Source organism: Labrus mixtus, chromosome 7 (genome assembly GCF_963584025.1).
Source record: "Labrus mixtus chromosome 7, fLabMix1.1, whole genome shotgun sequence".
In the NCBI taxonomy this organism is placed as follows: Eukaryota; Metazoa; Chordata; class Actinopteri; order Labriformes; family Labridae; genus Labrus; species Labrus mixtus.
Window position 1 is genome coordinate 22,903,553 of NC_083618.1, and position 22,156 is coordinate 22,925,708.

Here is a 22,156-nt window from a genome sequence, read left to right on the forward strand (position 1 = left end):
ATCAATATTTGCAGTCTAGGGTTGTACAGAGTCCACACTTGACTAAACGACGTATCAGAGTATATAAACGTCACTCCCCCCTCCTATTGGCTCGAGGTGAATTCTCTGGAAAATATCCCGCTGCGTTCTCACATCAGCTCACTCGGCCTTGCTGCGGAAAAAATACTAGGGGTCTGGCAGGAGAAACTCCCGGTGAAGTCCGAGCGAAACATTCAGCTGTTTGCATTCACACATACAGCTCCTCCTGTAAATATCAGGATTTTTTCAGGAGATTTCTGCAAGTGCGAAAGCCCTAGTAGTGTGCAGCTGAGATTAAAAGAGGATTCAGCTACAGTGACCGGCTACAGCAATGAAACATAGTGTCTGTGTTATTGGTCCCTCATGTGGTGCCTGGTGAACAGACAGGTCACCTGCACCTGTCATGACCATCAGATCATAGTTGTCGATAGAGTCACTATTGTCATTTAAAAGCCTTGATTTCTTACTGTGAAAAAAAAAACGAGGGTGCAGAAATTTTAAATGAGAAGCCGGCCTGCATGTGAGGGGAATTCTTTTCATTATTATTATTATTTGCTAACGGGGAAAATTCTGGATTTTATTGCCCCAAATGTTAAAAATGACAGCAGTTAACCAAAAGACACTTTGGCTTTCATATCTGCTGAACAAACATGTGTGAGGACCTTCACCCACAGTGAGACCGCAGACGAAGTCCAGAGAGAAGAAAATGCTGGAGCAAAGGTGAAGGCCGGGGTCAGAGGTGAGATTGTGTAACCGCTCTTCATATTACACCTACTCACATTTTTATTAGACAGTTTACTGCTTCTTTTTAATGTCGGATTTCTATCCATATTCCTGCTTGTTGCTATAGGCCAACATTATGAATAAAAACATAAAGACAGAGACTCACATTTCAACGCACCAACTGCCGACATTTGAATATGTGTCTATTTATTTCTGACATGCAACAAATTACAAAAGGGTGATCATTCAAACAGACAGAAAATAAGTAATAATTACTGTATTGTAGTGGAAAGTAATGCAGAAGAAACTGCCAGACATGACAGGATACATTTGATCAACATGTCCGAGAAGGAGTGAGAGGAAGTAAAAACGTATTAAATCACACCCCCTCTTCATTAATACTTCACCATCTAATAAGCTTCACATTTATTAATATATATACTGACGTGGATTCCCCTTGTTGTTGATGATATGTTTGATGATGAAGAAATTCGCCGTTGACACTGACTTGCGTTCAAAAAGGATTATTTATTAACAATATACAGCATCTCCAGGCTTGCCATGGTTCGACCTGGGAGAGACACAAAGCCAAAAGTGATCTCTCTCGAACCCACAGAAACTCTGGTATTTATGGACACACCCCACAGGAGAACAACATATGGAAATCTGTTTTTTCAGGACAACCTCTCTCCATACAGCTGCGGGGGTTTCTGTCTTAGGTGTATGTATGTCATAAACTCAACGGACAACATGTCCCAGATACAATCACTTGTCCAGATGTGGTCTCCACACCCTTAAGGGGTTAATGTCTCTGGAATTTCAGACATTTCAGACACTTCAATACAAATTGGCTTGGGGCCTGGTGTGGAAAAATATCTACAAAAAAATAATTAATTCTCTCTGCAATAATTACCTTGAACAGCTGTTGTTTTTAACAGTCCCGCTTTTAACGTCTGTACTTTGTGATGTGTTTTTATTGTTATGTTCATTTTATGAGCCTTGTCAAATGGGATTTTTGTCACTGTTGGGCAAGACAAAGTTTATCTATTTATGTTTAATACTGGACACAGTAAAATTAAATGAACAAATGAATAAATAAAAGTGAAATTTCTACATAAAATCTATAAGTGATCGCGTCACCAATAAATCAGTTTAACTCAGTGTTATGAAAGAGAAACGCTTATTTACACTGAGTCCAGACTTGTCCCGAACACTCAAGCCCCATCCACACTGAACCTCAAGCTATCATTGGCCAGCTGCTCGCCATCAACCGTGGCCCAATCAGATCGCTCTCTTGCGGGGCGGTTAGCTCTCAAGGCCAATTACAATTCGGCGTCGAACCCTGTTGGACCCGCCCCCGTCGTGTGAACTGGTTTGAATGAGTTAGGCCGATAAAAACCGAGCCGTCATGTGTCGGTCCCTCCCTCTTCCCTTCTGTCCGTCGGCTAGGCTGCTGCAGAACTCAACGTCCCCGGAACAAAACACAAGAAAACAACCATGTCTGAGAAACTTAACTTCAAAGTCGGTCAGTGTCAACACATTTCATATTAACCGAGCTCTGAAGAGAGGTTGCGTAGCGACCGTCGGCGCTTTGATAGCTAAATAGCTTGTAGCTAAGTATATTGTTACATACAGTGTTGGGTAAAAGCTAACCATACAGCATTTAGATAAGTGTTAAACACAGGTTTGAAAATAACTTTATGCTTTAAAGTCTGTTTCTTTACTTCGTTATTGTTTAGGGAAAGTTGCTAGCTTAGCGTAATGGTAAATTTCATGCAGCCGTTTTTGGTAAAAGGTATCTTTGTTATTCTCATCAGTGTTTGTAACCTGTTGGGCTAAAAAAACGTCAACTTCTCTACACTTATTGTTCGTAGTTTGCTCAAATCTGAGAATGAATCGACATGTATCACAGCCACACTAGCGCCGAGCATGGACTTCTTCCCGAACAGAGACTACATCCACAGCCTGTGGGTGTTGTAGTTTTTTAGCGGAGCAGGAGGCAGTGTTTTCCGCGACATGGCCCGTGTTTGTAAACTACTACTCCCATGATGCAACGTACCTCGCAGCTAAGTTAGGCTTGAGTGACAGGAGCAGGCAGACAGATCTGCACTGTATGCAGCTTGAATAACGTAGTAATCCTGTGACTACACGTGGTGTCTGCCTGCGACAGCTTTTACATCTAATCATTTGATTTAAATGTTGTCTTAAGTTTATAAATAACAGAAAGGGCTCAATAAATCCAGGCGCACCTTAAAACTTTAAAATGTTAAGACAAAACATATGCTACTTTGCATTGGAAATGTTTAAATGCACTTATTTTTGGAACACAAAAAGTCACGAAATGCTTGCAAAATATCACTTTTTGGGGGTACTTTCCATAGGTGTAACTGCAAATACAAAATATTGTGATTATCCTCTGAATATTCACATGCTGCTCTGTGGTGCGGAGCTTCTGGTTTAAAGCAGAATAACTTGCAAATAACTTGTCCTCATAACAGATAACCCTTGGTCAAAGTCCACACACTCTCCATTGAGTTGTTTAGAGTTCAGGTCTGAGACCGCCTTGGTCAAGACCAGGTGAGGTCATGTCCAGTGATGCAATGTCACACGTTTTCTAAAGACTGTCAATTAAATCAACTTATTGTCTGTAAACACTGCTTAAGCTATTTAAATGTACATTTTCCTTTATAGCTCATAAATGAATCTACAGAAAATTAAAATCTCATTCATTAACTTTATTGAATTTCTGAAAGGTTTGCAGATTTGTACCCCGACTAACTGAATCATGTATTTTGCAGACTAATTGATAATGGTGACGATTGTAAGCAGCAGTCCTCCTAACATTGACTTGCGGTATCTTTTCTTAACTCTGCCACAACCTTAGAGCCAACTGGCTATTTTCAGATGACAGTTCAAACTCGGGGGGTCAGTCAGTCAATATTTTAGGGTCTCTGGTGGCACAAATTGGTGCTTTCTATAGAACTAATGAGGGAAATCTGAGCTATGTAAAACTTCCCCTCTGCTGCTTGTCAATTATTAAAACCAAGTAGCAATTTATGAAGAGGGAATTAAGTTAGAGTTGAGACTACGTTCATGACCATACTGTTATCTGCTCTCGTATGAAGATATCTGGTTAGAGATTAATAAAATACTAAACATGACTTATCAACACTACTCTACAAGAGGAGACCAAAACACTTCGGATGCATTCAGGCCTCGTTGATAAGGGAAATACTCGATGATCCATTACACTATTTATAAGTTTAAAAAAAAACAACCTGTAATGCGATAAATAAACAAAATGAACTATATAGATTTGTTTGATCTTAATCTGTCTCGGTTTGTTCATCAGCCTGATTATGTAACGTCTTGCTTGAATTTCATGAACCTTTTGTAAATCTTTGATGCTAAGCCAGGAAATAAACCATTTTATTTTGGGCATTCTGGATTCAGATCACAAACTACAGATATTAGTGACCAAAATGGAAATATATTGCGTACACACATGCATACACAGATTGTTCTGGCAGATTTGAAAATCAAAAAACCCTGGACTTCTGGCCTTATCTAAAAAGTAACTTCAATTTGTTGGTCTATGATAGCACTTCACATGCTTAGACTGATTTGTTTATTAAAGGTGGTTACTGATTGGTTTTAACCCAAAAACCCGCCAGAATTGGAGCACTGCTCTCACTTGAATCCCCAAAGAGATTCACTCACTGATTGAGTCACTATTACTGACCTCTGTTTGAATGTCCTAATCCTCTCTGTGGCAGGTTCATTCAGCTCAGGGCTGGTTCAGAGCAGTTTATCCAGACTGACGTGTGTTTGCACAGGCTGCAGGTTCTGCAGTGTTAATGTTTGGGGATGATGGAGGTTAACCTGCTGCATTGGGGAGCATTCAACCCAGATCACAGAGCGCCTCACCTCTTGTAAAATGGTGCTGTCTGTAGTTTCATATCTGTAAGGAAGAGATCAGCGTGAAAAGTGATATTAACACTAACAATTTTGACATTTTCTTCAAATATATTGTCTCTGCTGGAAATTCACACAACAATTATTCATTTGTTTTGAGATATAAAAATTGTTTCTTTTGCACAAGTCAACAACAATAGAAATTTCTAGTCTAGCCTGTTTTACACTTGCATGCTCTATAAGCACAACTAATTCCTATTATATCTATTCAGAATAAAGTCCTTTACAATATACTACAGATGTTCAACAGAAGCTGTCTGGAAATAAACAGTTACTCTGCAGACAGCTGTGATTGACTTTTCTCTTTTAAAGAAACAACATAATGAGCTGTTTTTGTTTCATCTACATTTCTTAAATTGATGTATAGCTTAATTCTATTTGCAACGAAAGCAGAGGCCTCATTTTTCACATCAAGATTTCTGTAAATTGATGTCGTCATAACATTGGATTACTTTTGGGTTAATTCATGGTGATGATACGTATGCAGCAGGAGTTGCGTCATATTGTTAAGGATTATGTACTAATTTAGCTGCAGGGAGTTCATGTAAAGACAGGTCGGATTGTTACGTCACAGAAAAGGAGACCGTTCTGGATCGAGAAGCTCTGCAGGAAGACGTTTGTCATTCATATTTTCTTTAACATCCTGCTGTCTCTGCTGCTTTCTTTGTCTCATAGCTGACATCAGCCTGGCTGAATGGGGACGCAAGGCCATCGATATCGCTGAGAACGAGATGCCCGGTCTGATGAAGATGAGGGAGATGTACGGTCAGTCTAAGCCCCTGAAGGGCGCCCGTATCGCCGGCTGCCTCCACATGACCCTGCAGACCGCCGTGCTCATCGAGACCCTCACCGCCCTCGGAGCTGAGGTGACCTTTACCATCAGCTTGTTAATAAAATTTAGTTTACAGGAGAGCTATTGCTGATCATTTATGGCTTTTAGAATAAAAAGAAAACACCAGAATGTCATTTAATTTTCCAACTGCAACCACCGGAGGAGTGTTAGTTAAAGATTTTAACCTGCAGATTTTAAGCTGAATTTGATAAAATGACGCAGAACCTGACATACTTTATGAGATGTACTAGAAGCTGGTTTAATGGCATGATTTACATGTAAAATATCAAAGGGCCACCAGAAGCACTTAACACATTTCGTAAAATACACTCTACAAACGCACAAAACAAAAACTGAACTTCATTTTTTCAACAGACTGCTCATCATACTCCGTCTCACACAGCCGTGAGAGTTGACTCAAGTCCAATAACATCTTTGGGTTATACATTTTCAAGTCTGGTTAATCTTTTCTAAGAGACAAAACAACAGCTGACTTATTTGTCTGAATTAGTCTGTATCTTCTTTGGTTTCATATGTAGAGTCTGCGTTTAAGCAGTAAGTAAAGTAAACGTGTCGTTACTAAAAATGCTACAGTACTCTTGACATGCTGCTCTGGTGATGGTATCTGTACTACAAATGCTTTCTTTAGGGCCTAAAATAAGTGATCAGGTTCCTGCTACTGTAGTCTATACACTCAGTATGTTATCATGAACAGTTAAGTAGAGCTTCGGTTACAGCTCGATGAGGCCTTTTTTATTGGAAAATACTGTCCCAGTATGTGCACACACTGGAATCCGATTCAGAATCAGTGTCTGTATGGAAAGAAAAGTATTTAGCATTCATTACCTCTGAACTGATAAGTAGTTATTCTTGATTGTTTCTAGACAGAAACCTTTGTCTTGTCATGTGTTTCACAGTCTTACTTCTGTTTTCTTCATCTTCTGCTTTACTTAACCGTCCTACAGCAGTTCTTTCTGAGACAGACAAGGTTATGTTTCTGTTTATTAGAACAAACTGTGCCCAGGATTTTCCCTCTCCCTCTGTCTGCCTCAAGGCCGTGTGTTGTGTTATCATGCAGGTTTTTATCTGTCTGACCAGGACCGGCTTACTCCTGCAGAGACCTGAACCCGGAGAATAAATAACTCGGTTTCTCTGCCTGGGAAATGTTTTACTGTGATACTTTCAGTACTCTAGTAGGAGACTGAATGCATGAATGCTCCTTCACTTGTGTCTTGTAGAGGATCCATAAGTCTGTCACCAGATGCTGGGTCCTGTTAGAATGAAGTGAAACATAATGATTAAAGTACATTAAACTCATCCATTTGGGTAACTCCCTGTATTTTTATTATATCAGAAAAGATATTGCAATGCTTTTTTCCTCCAACATCGTTCAGCCTTACTTCATAATCGACTTCATGCCCCTTGAGGTGTCGCAGCCAAGCTGTCAGTGTTGCAGCAGTGTCATGAGGTGGCAGAGAGGAGGGGAGAGAGGAGCACACATGGAGGACTCAGAGTCATGCGTTCCACCTACAGTTAATCACACAACTATTAGCACTCATCCAAAGAGCAAAAAGAGACTTGAACGATGACACAACTTAGCTTACGGTTAGTCTTTAGCAGGACGCTTGGAGACAACAGGGTCACTGCTGAAGTTCGAGGCGACGAGACAAAAACCAACAGAAGTTGACTTTCAACCTGATTCTCTTCAGGCGCCAGTTTGGCATCATTAAGACCCATTTATGTTTATCTATGTTGATAAAAAATATTCTTGTTAAAGTGAAATGATGAAAGCAAATTTAGATGCTCAACATGTCTCGATGTTCTGTCTCTCCTCAGGTTCAGTGGTCCAGCTGCAACATCTTCTCCACTCAGGACCACGCTGCTGCCGCCATCGCCAAGTCTGGTGTTCCAGGTAACGCACGATAACTCTGTGTACACTGGCCCAATCTCAGCCTCCTCCCTAAAGCCTAAGCGCTGAACCCTCAGGGACTTTATTGGCATTAGGTCTGCAGTGAGTGAGTCTGCGAGGGCTTGAGATGGTACTGATGGTAATGGCACATGTTAAACTGCCTCAAGCATACATTGTCATGTTGCAGCGTGTGCATGCTCTGCCTTTTTTTTAGAAATATAAATTAGATGTTATTTTGCCCCTGAGGCGTTGCAGCGCAACCGTCAGTGTTGCAGCTGTGTCAAAAGGTGGCAGAGAGAGAATGGTGGAGGTCTGCACTGAGACTCTAACACACATGGAGGACTCGGAGTCATACTTTCCACTGACAAACTAGATTCACTTATTTTAATTGTAGTAGTACAGTAAGTATTTTCATGAGACCCTCAAAGGGAAATGTAATACTTTTTATTTCCTTTCTCTCTGTAGTGTTTGCATGGAAAGGTGAGACCGATGAGGAGTACGTGTGGTGCATCGAGCAGACTCTGTACTTCAAAGACAAACAGCCCCTCAACATGATCCTGGACGACGGAGGAGACCTCACCAACCTGGTCCACCAGAAGTACCCCAAACTGCTGGCAGGTGGGTTTTAATTTCACCAGGTGCTGATGGTCGACATTTGGTGGAGCTCACTGTTAAATCACTGACATGATGCTGGAGGTTTTTCAATGCTTTGCCTGGAGCAGTTTGTTGTTGAAAAGAAGCTGCTAATAGATTTACACAATAGTGTTTGGTAAATTTAACCTTAAAGTCAGCTCAGCTTGGTTTCTAAATCATCAACAATTTGATGAGGCAGCTTCAGGAAACTAGCTTGGCCACTAGATGGCAGCGGAGGTCTGACAGACTGAGCTATACTGCACCTGCTAGGCTGTTGTCAACTTCTAGTATTGCAGACATTTATGAAAGGAAGTGGATTCAAATATTACATCATTACTTTACATTTTTTCTAGGAATATTTTGATGGATTTTTTGCCCCTTGAGGCCTTGCAACCCCAGCGTCAGTGTTGCAGCTGTGTCATAAGGTGGCAGAGAGAGCTGTGGAGGTCTGCACTTAGACTCTAACACACATGGAGAACTCTGAGTCATACTTTCCACCTACTCCTAAAAAAACATGTTTTAATAAATATTCATACAGCCAGAGTTTCTAAGATTTGATCACCTGAACTTTTTCCTTTGAGTATTTTGAATATGAATTTGCTGAGTCTAACTTTATTGTCTTGTTAAAAAGTGTTTTGGGGAAATATTAACTTAGAACGGGATAGTTAAACTTCTATTCTACTTATAATGGTCTGAGGAAAAGTCTCCAAGGGGTCGAATTTATACGTTAAAACTACGGTAACGGAATAATGTCTGTCATAACGTAGAGTTTAATATTTGTCTATGTGAGAATGTGCTCCTGAAATTTTAATTCTTGTATCTTCCAGGTATCCGTGGAGTGTCAGAGGAGACCACCACAGGCGTCCACAACCTGTACAAGATGTTTAAGAAAGGCGAGCTGAAAATGCCTGCTATCAACGTCAACGACTCTGTCACAAAGGTAAAACACCTTCCTAAAAGTAAAACACTTTTACCTTTCTAAAAGTCACCTTTGAGGGGGGGGACTGTAGATGAAGGTGGACAGAATACTATTTTTTTTTTTCTTGAACACAGACTGTTCCAGTTTTTAATGATATGAAATGTATGTTCTAGTTAACTAACTGTAAGCAGACTTCCTGTTGGCCTTTATGACATCATCTCCGTCCTTGTCATTGAGTGCTCAAATTACAATAATTCTTCTTTGACATTGAACAGCTGAAACTAGATTCACTTATCACTTCTATCGCGCTACTAACTTCTGGAAATTGATGTACCGGTAAATCTTAAGAATCTTGACACTCGGGTATCGTTCTGAAATCTTGTGTCTCACTCTGTGCATAAACGTAGAATTTGTATTAATCTGTCTTCTTCTCTCTGCTTGGTGCAGAGCAAGTTCGACAACCTGTACGGCTGCAGGGAGAGTCTGATTGACGGCATCAAGCGTGCCACCGATGTGATGATCGCCGGTAAAGTCGCTGTGGTTGCTGGATACGGTGATGTGGGCAAAGGCTGCGTTCAGGCTCTGCGTGGGTTCGGAGCTCGCGTCATCGTCACAGAGATCGACCCCATCAACGCCCTGCAGGCCGCCATGGAGGGTAGGTAACCCTAACCCAAACAAGGGATTATTAAAAAAAACGGATTAAAAGACTCATTGTCTCAGAAACAATTTAAAGGAAAAATTAAATTGAGAGAAGAACTTTGAGGCTCATGATGCGTCCGCTCGAAATCAAGCCTGGGAGCCGATGAGATTTGACCAAACGTGTGATTGAAGTTATAAGGGTTATCTGCATAATTGTGGTTAAATTGTCCAAGATTTTGAGACATGATTTGTTGACTCTTATTTTTTAACCCTGTCTGTTTCTGTGTCTGCAGGTTACGAGGTCACCACCATGGACGAGGCTTCCAAGGAAGGAAACATCTTCGTCACCACCACCGGCTGCGAGGACATCATCCTGGGACAGTGAGTTTAACAAATATTTAAAGTTGTACTAGAACGTAAATTAAGAGGGTGGTTCAAACTGAAGTTTCGTCTGCGTATTATAAAAGTATTTTTTTATGTGAATACTTTCTGAAAATGTGTTTGCCTGCACAACAACGACATGTTATTTATTTACTCTCAGTCACTTTGAGAACATGAAGGACGACGCCATCGTCTGTAACATTGGACACTTTGACTGTGAGATCGACATGAACTGGCTGACCAAGAATGCCGCCGAAAAAATCAACATCAAACCTCAGGTGGGAAAATAAAACCAAATAGAAATAATTTAATTATACAGCCGAGATATTTTGTCGTTTTCAGTTTGGGATCTTGTTCTCTGAAGTTTTCCTTTTCTTTATTCCTTCTCGGCAGGTCGATCGCTTTCTGTTGAAAAATGGTCGTCACATCATCGTCCTGGCTGAAGGCAGACTGGTGAACCTCGGCTGTGCCATGGGACATCCCTCCTTCGTCATGAGCAACTCCTTCACCAACCAGGTACCGTGAATGTCTGTGAGCCAGAGAAAATAAATGATTCTAGTCAGGAGAGAGAGGATGTAAACTAAAGCCCCGTTTCCACCAAACGGTCCCGTTTAGTTCAGTACGATACATATGTATTGGCTTTTTCACCGACAAAAGTTTGGGAATGGTGCCAAAAATAACGGATCTGTACCGTTGTGCATTTTTGCTCCCCTTCTGTCGGGGTGCTAAGCGTACCGATCTGTACCTCAGGACTTCAGCTGCACACACTGCAGACCCTTGATTGGTCGAAAGAGTCACTTCCCCCGCAACATCGCTAATGAAGGACAAACCCAAAATGCGAGTAATTTCTAGACTTTTTTTGTTTTTGAGATTAATGTCAGTGCGTAGCAACGCCCCATGGATGAGGTGAAGACCTCTGCTGGATGTCCTCCATTGTTGCCCTTTGTTTTCTGTGTCACGATCTTCTTTCCTGGATTTATTGGCAAGCTGAACTGTGTCACGCTGCTTTCGTCATCCGGCTAACACCTCTCCTACAAACTAAGGGTACGGTTGGCTGTGGAAATGTAAAAAAGATCAGGGTTTACTGTACCAGACTGTACTGAACCAAACCAGACCACTTGGTAGAAACGGAGGATTTACAGGTCTTCATTTATGAACAGAATAACTTCAGAGCTTCTTCCAGTTTGCTTTATTCAACAGTTTCTGTAAAACCTTCATGGTCTTTTCTTCTCTGCAGGTTCTGGCTCAGATCGAGTTGTGGAAAAACACAGAAAAATACCCCCTCGGAGTCCACTTCCTGCCCAAGAAGGTGAGAAACCTCAGTATGATAAAGTGTTTACTGCAGTTCTGGGGCTGTTACGACGTCCCAACTCGGAAACTGGGACACTCCGATGAGCACATGAATGCAGCATATGCACTTTGTCAGGTGATCAGTAGCTTCACCTGGGCAGAGCTGGAGTGGACAGACGAACGGAGAAAAGACACAACAGCACAGAGAAACATAACAAGTACTTAACTCAATACTTGAAGTCCAACACTCCAGATGACATATTTTAAAGAGGTTTTTCTTTAGTATGAGGCCGACACTCTGTTTGCTCCCTCTCTGAGATGTTGAAATGCCTTCCTTTTAACCTTGAAAGCCACTGAGAAGAAACGGGAGAAAGGAAACCTCAGATGACCTGACCTCAGATGGCTGAATGTACCGGCTTAACCACAGAATCTAATATCAGAGGAGAAAGGGTTCACGAGGAGGGCAGGGATTTTAAACTTCTCGTACCTGAGCTAAGATGCAAAACAAAAACAGTGAGAGCGAGCTGCTGGTGACTGAGATGGACCCAACGTTTGTTTTGAACTTAGAATGCTTAAAAAGACAGCAGACTTACAAATCGGAGAGATTATGTGAAGCTTTGAAGAGCGGGGTTACTCTCACAGAGGAGCAGAGCGTCTTTTTTATTTTTTTTATATCCTCTGAGTCCCTCATTCCTTCTATGGCCTGAACGTACTGTCATGTATTGAAACTGGGAAGTTTTGAAGAGAACTCGGGCCGATTGTGCAGCTTTTGCCCCCGCTAAACCCGTGCACATTAACACGGGTTCATTTTTGACAAAGCGCTCAGCAAGCACACGTCAAGCTGAACAGAATAGGAAGACAGACAAGGAAACGCACAGAGCGTCCGGTCAGAACGTGACTATGAGGACATTTTGTGTAACTGCATTCCAGAGCAGATGGTGTCGATGTGCACGGTGCTGTTCGTGTGCATTTATAAACAGTTATGGCGTCAGTCATTTGAGGAATAAGTGTCCCCGTTTCTATGCAAATAAAACTCGCTGCAAAAAGTGACTCTATATTCTCATGTGGAACTGTAACGCACGACGAGTAAGAAAATATTTAGTTTTTTCTTCACGTTCTTCTTGCTTGATCCATTGATAAGTGGATTAAAAATGTGAGGTTGAACCACTTCTCTTTATTTAGGAGAGGAGATTAAGAGTGTTTGGATTTAGTGCTTTTAATTGGAGAGCAGAAAAAAACAATCAAAACATGTAACTGAACATCACAAAGAGATTTAAGAACACGATGTAACGGAGGGGAAACAGTTATTGAAATGTGTTCATCGCTGTCACAGTCCTGATGATGTGCATAAAGAAGTTAAAGTGGTTGGCAGGTGAAACAGCCGTTTGTTTTTTTTCTCACCTCTAACACAAAACTCTTCCTTCTCTCTTTCCATTCTTCGTCTCAACAGTTGGATGAGCAGGTAGCAGCCGCTCACCTGGACAAACTCGGGGTGAAGCTCACCAAACTGTCAGACAAGCAGGCCAAGTATCTGGGTCTGCCCACCGAAGGGCCCTTCAAACCGGACCACTATCGCTACTGAGCGCCCCCGCCCAGCTGAGGAAGAGGAGGAGGAGAAGAAGAGAGAAGGTGTGGATCAGAGGGTGTTGTGTTTTGGGGAGTTTAGCTTGCTTTGCTACCAAATACTGTAATTTCAGGGATACAGAGAAATGATTGTGGACTTTTTACAAGCTTTCTGCGGAGAAGACTCTGAAAATGTGTTTTACGAGTTAAAATCCGACACCTTGTTCTGCTTAACTAACCTGAGATCAAACAGAAATCTGCCACACAGCTGGAGCAGGCCATAAAAACCAGTTCTGACCCATAGCTTCCGTTTTATAGCAGCTTTTTGTTTGTGGATTTTCAGGAAGCTGCAAAAGAGTTGTTAAAGGTTCAGAAACAAACTCCTGTGTATTATCCAACCCTGAAGCTCCTCGTAGGTCGAGTCGCCTCCCTCCAACATCGATATCTTCAGTTCTCCACCTTCTCTTGTCTTTCTTTCTCGTCCTCTGGAACACCATCAAGTGCTACCGCGGCTGTATTTTTTTAAAAAGAGAGTTTCTCTTGTCATCTGTCATTCCCTCTCCAGTTTATGGAATCAAATAAAACCCTCATGATGTTTTTCTATCTCTTTGAGCTCTTCTATCGCGAGTGGATCAGTACGTCGATGAATCGAGGCCAACGGTTAAGTGTTGAGCAGCCTTATTCCAGTGTCTCCGTTAGCACTTAAACTAAAGTGTACTTGAACTGTGCGAGAAAACGCTCAACATGCTGCCAAAAAGAAACCAAAGCACATCATGTTTCTGCCTGAATTACAAAAAGTCTTATCCTTTCTGTTGAAGCATTTTCTTTCTTTTTTTTCTGTGATTATTTCATTTGACTGAAAAGGGCCAAAATATGTGCAACGCCCCGTTCTCTCCCTTCCCCCTCCATCTACCCCCCGAAAGTTCCTTTAACCTCTCTGCAGCCATTCAGGGCGCAGTACGAGAGGTGGAGACGGTTCTCAACGGTTTCAGAGTTCAGCTGTTTGTGAAAAGATGGATAAATGTTGAAACTGACAAAAATAAAATAAAGAAAAACAAGTTGAGTCTGGGTGGTTTCTGCTCATTTTGTCCTGTGGTAAAATAAGTTAGCTCTGGCTCTCACTTTTTATCAAGTAGCCTGTAACATCTTTGTACTCATGAACACAACCTCTGTGAGCAGGAAACATGGAGACACACAAGTTGGAGACTAAAGGCATTTGCACACACAGTCCATAAAGAACTTGGAAGGGGCCTGGTTATGCGTTAATTGATCTTACAAACAAATAAAAATCGCACACCGACGTTGCTTCATGCCACATTATTTGCCCATGTGCGGATACATCAGTCGACCCTGATGTTAAACCGATGCAGCGGTGCATCCTTAAGACATAAATATATTTATTATGGTGCATCATCAAGCAATGTTTTTTTTAAAGGATTCTTGTGTGTTTCTAACGATACATTTTATTCTGGGCAGCACAGCAGAACAAATTCTCTCAGGTCTAAAAGCATCCAGTGATGAGTGATCTCCTGTGAAGCTGCTGAAACGTCCTTGAACATGTGTGCAGACACTTTACTACGGGCACTACTATAGAAACTTTTCAGGTTATTCAAACACTGATTGAGTTTCAGAAAAGCCTTGATGGAAATAAAAGCAGGAGGCCTGATGGCTAAAGCAACAAAGGTAAAGATCCAGTTCTGTTTGAAAAATATTTTGAAAGAAACGTAAGAAAAAGCCCTTGTTGGATCAGAGCGTGAAGCCTGTAGAGAGACTGTAGGCTACTTTAGTAGAGGAAGCTGCTGTGTGGATTTAGAATCCAAACAGGCCGGGGATCCCCACCACCTGAACACTGAGATAAGATCGACTCCTTCACAAGTCCTCCAGGCGTCGGTCAGAGCTTCTACTTTATCATAAAAATCGAGTTAGTTGACTAAACACAGACCAGATGTGAGAGCAGCCGATCTGACACAGATGTAATCCTTTTTTGCAGAGCCGCACTCAAAAGTCCGCTGATTGCATCAAAACTCCGAGAGGACGTCTTAAAACCTGATTAAGATAAGGCGACACTTCTCAGAGGAACAAAGGAATAAAGCTCAGCCAGTACGATCCAACATAACTCAAATGTAAAGACTAGAAACAGACACATTAAATCTCTTGTGCACACACCATAGACTGAAAGTGTTAAGTCATTCAGTCTGTAGGGACTTGGGTTGGGGGTCGCTGGTTCAAGTCCCGGTGCGGACCAAAATATGGAAGTTGATCTGGTAGCTGGAGTACTGCGTGCCCCTTAAGCAAGGCACTGAACCCCCAACAGCTCTTGTTTGCTCCCTGTGTAGCAGACTCACTCTGACATCTCTCCTCCGATGCAGGTCCACACGTCCTGTTTGTGCATGTTTGTGATTCAGGCCTATGTGTGTGAGTAGTATGTTGTTCAATAACACAGTGTAAACCAGAATTTCCCCTCAGGGATTAATAAAGTATTTCAAAATTTTGAAAAATGAAGCCAGAGTGATGTCAGCCGTCTGTTCCTGCGGGGGGCTTTGGAGTCCCATCGATGGCAGTCTCCATGCTGGAAATCCTCTCTCAGCCTAACTTCCAGTTTTAAAATCTTCATTAAACCCATCTTCAGGTGAATGCAGCTCAAACACTCTTTTTCCTTCTGTTTCATTACTCTCTTTGACCAGCAGATGGCGGTGCATAATTCCTAATGTCAGTGTGCAGCTGGGGTTAGACCTCTACGCTTCCTTTCTGTCTCTGTTACCCATTTAAAAATGTTTATTTTTTACATTTTAATTCCACCTTTATTAAGAGAAGAGTCTCTTACTGATAAAAAAAAAAAAAAAAAATCTCTTTTTCAAGAGGGTCCAGTAAAGACGTTTAGATTCTGGTCCTGAATGATCTGGATTTGTTTGGTACCAGAGAAGGTAGGCGGTTTTAAGGCACTCCCACATGGCCTTTTTGGACGCCCCTCAGTTTGTCAGATATGAGAGCAGTTATCAGGTCAACAGGTGTTGCAGCGATGGAAGCGGGCAAGAGAACTGGTTCAGATAGAAGTGATTGTACCCGACCTAAAAAGCCTCTGCATGTTTCTAATAAGCTCCACGAGCAGAAACGTGCTCAAACTAGGATCAATATTGGAGATGCTTTTGGTGCCTACGGATTGTGTCTCGTACCCACATCCTCCTCGCTGATCGGGAATACTCAAATATAAAACATTCAGTAACAAGTTTAAATTTCCCGATCAGAGACGGAGCAAAGAGGATGTGGGTATGAGACACGATCTGAAGGCGGCAAAACTACAGGGAATATCAAACATTTGGAAAAGAGCGCCGGTGACTTCAACAGCGCCTTTCTGAAAAGTTGCAAGATTTTCAACTTGAGCGCTCGGAAGAAAAGACGCTGGACGCTGCGCTTTTTCTCCAGGCGGCCGCTTTCTGCTGAGAACGCTGTCTCATCGAAAAAAGAAGCTGGAGATCAGAAAAAAATGCTAGATGGACACGGGGCCTAACGGAGCAGTATCGGTCATACAGCGACCATTATCAACAGACTGTTGTCATAGCGACAGGACACACATGGACAGGACGCACTGATAAGACTGAATATGTGTCATGTAACAAGAGAGGAACACTGCGGTTCTCGGAGGAATGAACATTCATCCTTGACTTCCCAAAAACTTATTTTTTTATCCAAACGTGACCAGCGGAGGAACTTTATTTTAAAGCTCCATTTTCTCTTCAGCTGACCTTCATATGAAACGTAATCCATCGAAGCTTTGAGATGTGTTCGAACCCTTCAGGGTCTTTTAAGACACCTCAGCTTGTCACTTTGAGAAATTATACAGAGTACAGTTTACAAAGCGTTTGAACAGCTTTAAATAAAGTGAAAAATATCAGATCAGATGATGGAGAACATCCAAGGCATTCTTGGCTTGCACCCATTATCGTGTTTCTTCTCCGCTTTTTGAATGCTCCCTTCCTTCCTTCCTTCCTACTCTAAATGTTCAAAACACAGACCTGTTTTTGGGGTTCCAGTGCCAGAGCCAACGAACTTGAGATGTTTGACTTTTCACAGCCTGTAATGAGTGAAGCAGCTCTCTACACCGCTACAACACAACAAAGAGAGGGAGAAAAAGAATGGCTGTACAACATCATGGAAAAGAGTGCATGTCTTAAGACCCTGACTCACCAAGCAGACGGTAAAGAACTAGTGGCGAAGAAGGCCGACTGTGGCGTCGCCTCACGTCTTGGCCAAAAAGTGCACTTGAACACACCGCAAAGACTACAGCCGACGACCAACCACCACGTGTGTGAGAGGAAATAACTCTCCATGCCAGCAGGGGGCAGTAGGCCGTTGTTATGATAAGAGAATACCATTTTCACACGGCTGTCGCTCACCACTCTACTAATGGAGAATAATGTCTGATAAAAAGTTTAAAAAGGCGCTGGCGTTGTCGGCCCTTGGTCTTTTAGTGGAAAAAGAAAAGAAGAGGCGGAGGCGACAAATAAGGAGAAACCGCAATAATGGGTGAAAGCATGGATACTACAGCGGCATGCTCAAGGGGCTTTACTGAACCTGAGTCGAGAGCTGGAGAGAAATGAAACCTCCCAACAACCAATCAGAGAGATTCCTCTCACCGAATGCCGATTCAACATCGGCCAACATCAGCCAAAAAAAAGGCAGACGGGTAGTGACACTGACGCTCACTGACGATCCAACTAGGACCGATGGTGAGCCATGGTCTTATTATCTGAAGGAAATCTTTGCAGCTTCTGAAGGCTGAGGCTTCTGAGACGATCCTCAGCCTCTTTCAGCTCCTGTGATTGGTAGAAAATGTCATATCTTGTCCCATTTCAGAGATTTCCATTTCCAGCGCACAGCAGCACACTATCTGGTCAACACCAAACTGTGAGCAGACGTAGTTTAGTGTTTTCACATATGCACAAAACTCCTGAAATGCTCAGAGTGAGCTGCATGTGGGGGGCGGCAGTAGCTCAGTCTGTAGGGACTTGGGTTGGGAACCGGAGAGTCGCCGGCTCGAGTCCCGGTGCGGACCAAATATGGAAGTTGGTCTGGTAGCTGGAGAGGTGCCAGATCACCTCCTGAGCACTGCCGAGGTGCCCTTGAGCAAGGCACCAAACCCCCACCCCACCATCAGCCCAGGAGCGCCCACTGTGGGCCGCTCCGTCACTCTGACATCTCTCCCTTGGTGCATGTCCATAGGATCCTGTTTGTGTGCATGTGTGTATATACTTCAGCCTATGTGTGTGTTGCATGACTACAGAGTGTAAAAACTGAAATTTCCCCTTGCGGGGATCAATAAAGGTTAATCTTAATCTTAACCTCCTCCTGAAATGATCAAGATATTTTCAAGAGCACATTTGTTGAAACCACTTATGTGTCAGGAAACTCTTAAAACCCGCAGCACAGAAGAACACACACATGTGAAAGAGGTCAGCAATGGTATTTAATCAAAGTGAATAAGCCTATTACAGAGTGTGTAGCGCTTTCTGAGACTTTTAGCCTCCTTCAGCTCAAACATAGCCTTTGGGTGTTTCCAGCAGCAGTCAGCAGATTTCTGTCAGACACAGTGAGAGAGTCGCTGTATGAAAACAGAAACATCTCGCTCAAGAGTCAAATAAAGTCCTGAAATATGAAAAGGAACAAATGTAATTTAAATGTTTTTCAAATACCAAATCAGTGAAGTCTAAAAAACATAGTGAAGCATTTTATTCCTGGAGTCTTGACATCAGTATGTTTAATAAACATGATGTAATCGTGCAAATTATTACTGCTTGACTCAGTGGGCTTCCCTGAGTTTTTGTGTGTGAGAAGCTTAGCTCCTGAAAGGTTTGAGGTTACAAAATGCAAAGTATTTTCTTTATTGGTTTGGTCCGACAGCGACCGGTTTCTCGACTACCAATAAATCTTGAATGAGAGTCCCAGCAGTTTATAAAATAGAGTCTGTTTTTTGGGGTTTCTCAGAGGGGAAAATGTTTAAACTGTCTTCCTGTGTGATGATTTCCATTGTGTTCAGCAAATTCTACAAGGTGCAGTTTGTGTGCAGCTGTGCATCTCTCTTATTAGAAGGAGGACTCAAAGGAGCAGGGCTGTGCAAAAACAGAAGAAGGAAGAGGAAGAAGAGGGGTCCGCACACTCGCTCAAATGCCACAAAAAGTTTGAATTCATCACAATCACAATGTTTCGACCAGAGGAGGAAATAAGTGAGGAGCGACGCCTGCGAGCTCGTTCAGGCTGCACAGATTTCACACTTTACACGCCTCATGCTCAACAATCACCTGCCAACACCTCCTTCCAGTTAGCGGTCTATTTAAGCTGCAAGATGTCCGCTCTCTCCCTCTCTGCTGTTTCATCACCAGCTCTGACCTGCAGCAGTACTGCACTCTCACTCAGCTCCATCACCACCTCCACCTCCTCCACCTCAGCATCCACCTGTAGGCTCCAACTGGAGCGACACAACGGTGAGTTGTTTGACTGAAATGCTTTCCACAACGGGAAACTGTCATGATGAGGTCCTTTATTCTGGAAAAGCTGGATTATATATCACGTTTTGTTGAGTACCCTGCATGGACCCCGGTGTGAACTGTCTCTAATGCAAATTTTTCATGAATCAAAAATCAGTCCTGAGCTGCATCATGAAACATTAAAACCAGCACAGACCTCTGCTGTCCAACTTCCAAAAAATAACCACCACTTAACTCAAACAAGGTGGGCAGCATGCAGCCTGATATCCGTGTCTAATTCTTTGTAATTTTCTGTAAAAACCTAAACATGAATACACAAACGGATCGCTTAGTGATTAATGCAGCTTGACCATACATCCTCAGGTGACTGAACTGCTGCTTTGGAAGCTGTCCCGTTGAACACAGTGTGGAGGAGGCGTGATTGTATAAAAATAATGTGCCAGCACTTCAGAGAAGAACGCCAATGCAAGGTTAAATGGAGGAGAAAAACGTCTTTATAACTTGAAGTGAAATAGCTGAAGTGGTCGGTTCCCGTGCCCCATGTACAGAGACTTTGGTCCAACCTGTGGCTCTTTTCCCACTCTCTCTCTCTCCCCGATTTCTGACTCTATCCACCGTCCTATCTCTCAATGACTGACCACATATATGTATTGATTTAATTATTATATATTGTTTGTGTCTCAAATAGGACTCTGGTGTGCAGAGTCAAATACCTGTGTTGGGGGCCCTGAGGGCTGACAAACTTAAAACCACAGTTGTGCAAATGTGCAAAAGTTTGCAATGACAGTAAGAGACCTCCCTAAGGGGTCCCATCTGACAGCACCCACTCTCATTGGGCTGCTAAATGTTTCATGCATCATTCCTGTGGGAACTCAAGTTTGTCAATGAAATTCACTTATCCGACTGAGAGTGTAAAAATAAAGGAAGTCATTGCAGATCCTTGACATTCTCAATCAGAAATGTCTCTGAATTAGAGAAAATCACAGACTTGCTTATCCAGTTCAGACAAACAATGACGTTGGGGGTAATTTCCTTATTACCAGAGTTCCCCAATCACTTCTGAATAGAGCGTAAGAAAAGCAAGGGAAAAGATTTTTGGTGTTGGAAGCATTGTGGTTTCCATTTCCAGTTAGAGCAGCTTTCTCTAATCATGTTTCAGCAGGCCGTTGTTGTGTATAGGAACAGGGATATCACCAGGAACAATACCATAAAATCCTGAAAACCATCGGCTATCAGCCAACAAAGATGACCTGAGCTGAAAACATTTCATTACACTCCACAAACTCTCAACACACTCTGCAAACTTCAATGTGTAATTGCAGATTTAAAATGTGGTTGTTGCTTGTATTCGGTAGATAAATGACTGTTACACTGAAAACAAAGTCTTGGCCTGGAGGTGTGTAATTCAAGAACAGCTGCTAATACTGGACGCCACAGAAAATCTGCCATTACCCCGAGATATTTGGAGGGTTTCAAGATTGCTTTTTATACTACATCCCCTTCTTAAGGGTTTGTTTTCCACCGTGAATAAATGATCCTTGACTTTCCATTGGACCTGCTCATTCTGTGCCAGTACCATGTAATGATGGTTTAAAGCTTTGATCATTGCGGTTTTTTTCCTGCAAAACCTGAGAATTCCTTGGTCCCTATAACATAGGCTGTTGGCTCGTTTTCAAATTTCTAACAGTACAGTAATGGAACAAAATCAGATAATTTAATTGAAACTGTTGCCATCCATGGATTTGCTTGCTGAAACCAAGAACATCTGGACCAGTGACAGGTCAAACTTTGGTGAAACATTTGAACGATGAGAAGACAAGACCAGCTTGTTTTTAGTGCATAGTTCAAAGTCAGCATCAGTCTGACCTCGGCCCTTTGCTGCATGTCATCCCCCGCTCTCTCAGCATTTCCTGTCTCTCTTCAGCTGTCCTATCCAATAAAGGCAACAAATAAAGTCAGCATCCGTGATGGTATGGCAGAGCTTTGGTGCTCATGGCTTGGGAAACCTACACATTTGTAAAGGCTCCATTAATGCTGAACCATAAATACAGGTGTTGGAGCAAGTCCAAGTTTTTTCAGAGACGGCCTCTCTTGTCACCAAGATGATACCAAACCACATTCTGGATGTAATACAACAGCATGGGTCCGTTAGTGAAAGAGCCCGGGGTGATAAACTGGCCTTCTTGCAGTCATGATTGGTCACCCACTTAAAATATTTGGTGCATCATGAAAGGTTAAATATGACAAAGGAGACTCTGAACTATTCAACAGCTGCACTGCAAACCGATCTCCTCATTTCCCAAAGTGTTGTTAAAGGAAAAGTGATGCAACAGAGTGGTAACCATGACCCTGTCCCAAGGTTTTTTTTTGAAACGCTGGCATCAAATTTGAAATAGCCACATAATAAAAAAAGAAGAAACACTACATGCAAACAGAAAATGGGGTACATTCTGATGTACTGTAGATGTTGTTGGCCCACTCCAATGCCATTCATGTGTCTAAAGTTAGCATCACTATTACACAGAAAAGAAAGTCTTGGACTGGAGATCTGTAATTCAATAAAAGCTGCTGTAACTGGAAGAGGCTGAAAGTTTGCCTTTATCCTCAGAGTTTAAAGAGTGCTAAGATGGTATCTAGTGGGTTTCAGGATTGCTCTCTTTCCTACGTCATGTCAACCTCTGTTGGACTGTTTTCTTGATGCCAGTACCTTGACCTCGTAATGACGGTTCAGAAGTTTTTGATCATGTCGCGTTTTTCTGCAAAACCAGAAAATTCTTTGGTCACAGTGATAA

The 22,156-nt window shown here is 42.3% G+C and overlaps 1 protein-coding gene and 2 non-coding genes across 3 annotated transcripts; all 3 read left to right on the forward strand.

The window, feature by feature from the left end:
• Window positions 1-2,113: 2,113 nt before the first annotated feature.
• On the forward strand, window positions 2,114-13,402 carry ahcy (adenosylhomocysteinase). Its single transcript, XM_061041333.1, has 11 exons — window positions 2,114-2,266; window positions 5,392-5,582; window positions 7,385-7,460; window positions 7,923-8,075; window positions 8,918-9,030; window positions 9,457-9,664; window positions 9,942-10,029; window positions 10,190-10,307; window positions 10,423-10,545; window positions 11,267-11,338; window positions 12,770-13,402. The coding sequence occupies exons 1-11, from the start codon at window positions 2,239-2,241 to the stop codon at window positions 12,899-12,901; spliced, it is 1,302 nt and encodes a 433-aa protein (XP_060897316.1). The 5' UTR covers window positions 2,114-2,238; the 3' UTR covers window positions 12,902-13,402.
• LOC132978277 (small nucleolar RNA SNORA17) lies at window positions 7,692-7,826 on the forward strand. The gene has a single exon (XR_009673891.1). It is a non-coding gene; the product is annotated as a small nucleolar RNA SNORA17 (small nucleolar RNA).
• Window positions 8,462-8,593, forward strand: LOC132978276 (small nucleolar RNA SNORA17). The gene has a single exon (XR_009673890.1). It is a non-coding gene; the product is annotated as a small nucleolar RNA SNORA17 (small nucleolar RNA).
• Window positions 13,403-22,156: the final 8,754 nt, after the last annotated feature.